Source organism: Penaeus japonicus, unplaced genomic scaffold (assembly GCF_977035675.1).
Source record: "Penaeus japonicus unplaced genomic scaffold, GWHDUDI00000001_assembly GWHDUDI00000005, whole genome shotgun sequence".
Taxonomy (NCBI): domain Eukaryota; kingdom Metazoa; phylum Arthropoda; class Malacostraca; order Decapoda; family Penaeidae; genus Penaeus; species Penaeus japonicus.
The window spans coordinates 37748307-37750806 of record NW_028234407.1 but is presented as its reverse complement, the minus strand read 5'-3'; the positions used below and the strand labels follow the sequence as shown (position 1 = coordinate 37750806).

General features: G+C 57.0%; 1 protein-coding gene across 1 annotated transcript in view; it reads right to left on the bottom strand.

Annotated features, from left to right (window-relative positions):
• LOC122257976 (uncharacterized) overlaps window positions 1-2500 on the bottom strand; it is a 21399-nt gene that overhangs the window by 2416 nt on the left and 16483 nt on the right. Inside the window, exon 2 of the mRNA XM_043023606.2 lies at window positions 1-2500. This exon is cut by the window's left edge and continues 2416 nt beyond it; it is cut by the window's right edge and continues 1249 nt beyond it. Within this exon, the coding sequence (XP_042879540.2) occupies window positions 1-2500 (2500 nt within the window).

Below are 2500 nucleotides of genomic sequence, written 5' to 3'. Positions count from 1 at the left end.
CTTCTTTTCGGAGTGGATTGAGAGTGCGGGCGACTGAAAAAGGCGGGAAAAGAGTTGCAGTTTCAGTTTTCTTGGGATTACCTGCCTTTTTGTCCTCGTCGTCCTTCTTTCCATCATTAACAGGAGTGGGTCGAGGCTTCCTTCTAATGAAGGGTCGTCTACTACCCACATTGAAGTTGAATCTAGGTTTGAATGTAGTAACCTTGATAGTAGTTGTAGTTGGTGGGGTTGGGGTTGTGAAAGTTGTGGGCACTGGTGTTAAAAACTCTAGATTATCATCTGGGATGGTTGTCAGATCTTCTTCAGGGGAAACGGTTGTAATCCTTGGTCTCTGGAAGGATGGGAATGGCTGGCCTGGTTGTGGGAATGTTTGGCCAGGGCGTGGGAATGGCTGACCTGGTTGTGGGAACGGTTGTCCAGGCTGTGGGAATGGCTGACCTGGTTGTGGGAACGGTTGTCCAGGCTGTGGGAATGGCTGACCTGGTTGTGGGAACGGTTGTCCAGGCTGTGGGAATGGCTGACCTGGTTGTGGGAACGGTTGTCCAGGCTGTGGGAATGGCTGACCTGGTTGTGGGAACAGTTGTCCAGGCTGTGGGAATGGCTGACCTGGTTGTGGGAACGGTTGTCCAGGCTGTGGGAATGGCTGACCTGGTTGATGGAACGGTTGTCCAGGCTGTGGGAATGGCTGACCTGGTTGTGGGAACGATTGTCCAGGCTGTGGGAATGGCTGACCTGGTTGTGGGAACAGTTGTCCAGGCTGTGGGAATGGCTGACCTGGTTGTGGGAACGGTTGTCCAGGCTGTGGGAATGGCTGACCTGGTTGTGGGAACGGTTGTCCAGGCTGTGGGAATGGCTGACCTGGTTGTGGGAACGGTTGTCCAGGCTGTGGGAATGGCTGACCTGGTTGTGGGAACGGTTGTCCAGGCTGTGGGAATGGCTGACCTGGTTGTGGGAACGGTTGTCCAGGCTGTGGGAATGGCTGACCTGGTTGTGGGAACGGTTGTCCAGGCTGTGGGAATGGCTGACCTGGTTGTGGGAACGGTTGTCCAGGCTGTGGGAATGGCTGACCTGGTTGTGGGAACGGTTGTCCAGGCTGTGGGAATGGCTGACCTGGTTGTGGGAACGGTTGTCCAGGCTGTGGGAATGGCTGACCTGGTTGTGGGAACGGTTGTCCAGGCTGTGGGAATGGCTGACCTGGTTGTGGGAACGGTTGTCCAGGCTGTGGGAATGGCTGACCTGGTTGTGGGAACGGTTGTCCAGGCTGTGGGAATGGCTGACCTGGTTGTGGGAACGGTTGTCCAGGCTGTGGGAATGGCTGACCTGGTTGTGGGAACGGTTGTCCAGGCTGTGGGAATGGCTGACCTGGTTGTGGGAACGGTTGTCCAGGCTGTGGGAATGGCTGACCTGGTTGTGGGAACGGTTGTCCAGGCTGTGGGAATGGCTGACCTGGTTGTGGGAACGGTTGTCCAGGCTGTGGGAATGGCTGACCTGGTTGTGGGAACGGTTGTCCAGGCTGTGGGAATGGCTGACCTGGTTGTGGGAACGGTTGTCCAGGCTGTGGGAATGGCTGACCTGGTTGTGGGAACGGTTGTCCAGGCTGTGGGAATGGCTGACCTGGTTGTGGGAACAGTTGTCCAGGCTGTGGGAATGGCGGGCCTGGTTGTGGGAACGGTTGTCCAGGCTGTGGGAATGGCTGACCTGGTTGTGGGAACGGTTGTCCAGGCTGTGGGAATGGCTGACCTGGTTGTGGGAACGGTTGTCCAGGCTGTGGGAATGGCTGACCTGGTTGTGGGAACGGTTGTCCAGGCTGTGGGAATGGCTGACCTGGTTGTGGGAACAGTTGTCCAGGCTGTGGGAATGGCTGACCTGGTTGTGGGAACGGTTGTCCAGGCTGTGGGAATGGCTGACCTGGTTGTGGGAACGGTTGTCCAGGCTGTGGGAATGGCTGACCTGGTTGTGGGAACGGTTGTCCAGGCTGTGGGAATGGCTGACCTGGTTGTGGGAACGGTTGTCCAGGCTGTGGGAATGGCTGACCTGGTTGTGGGAACGGTTGTCCTGGTGGGAGAAAGGTGGCCACGTGGTGTGGAATGTTTGGACAGGGCGCTGGGAATGGCTGACCTGGTTTGGGAAACGGTTGTCCAGGCTGTGGGAATGGATTGACCTGGTTGTGGGATCGGTTGTGTTGTGGAAGAATCGGTTGTCCTGGTTGTGGGAAAGGCTGGCCACGTTGTGGGAATGTTTGGCCAGGGCGTGGGAATGGCTGACCTGGTTGTGGGAACGGTTGTCCAGGCTGTGGGAATGGCTGACCTGGTTGTGGGAACGATTGTCCAGGCTGTGGGAATGGCTGACCTGGTTGTGGGAACAGTTGTCCAGGCTGTGGGAATGGTTGTCCAGCTTGTGAGAATTGCTGAGGAGGGCGAGGGAAAGGCTGGGCAGGACGAGGGACTGGTTGACCTTGCTGAGGGAATGGCTGACCGGGTTGAGGGAAGAGTTGATTAGT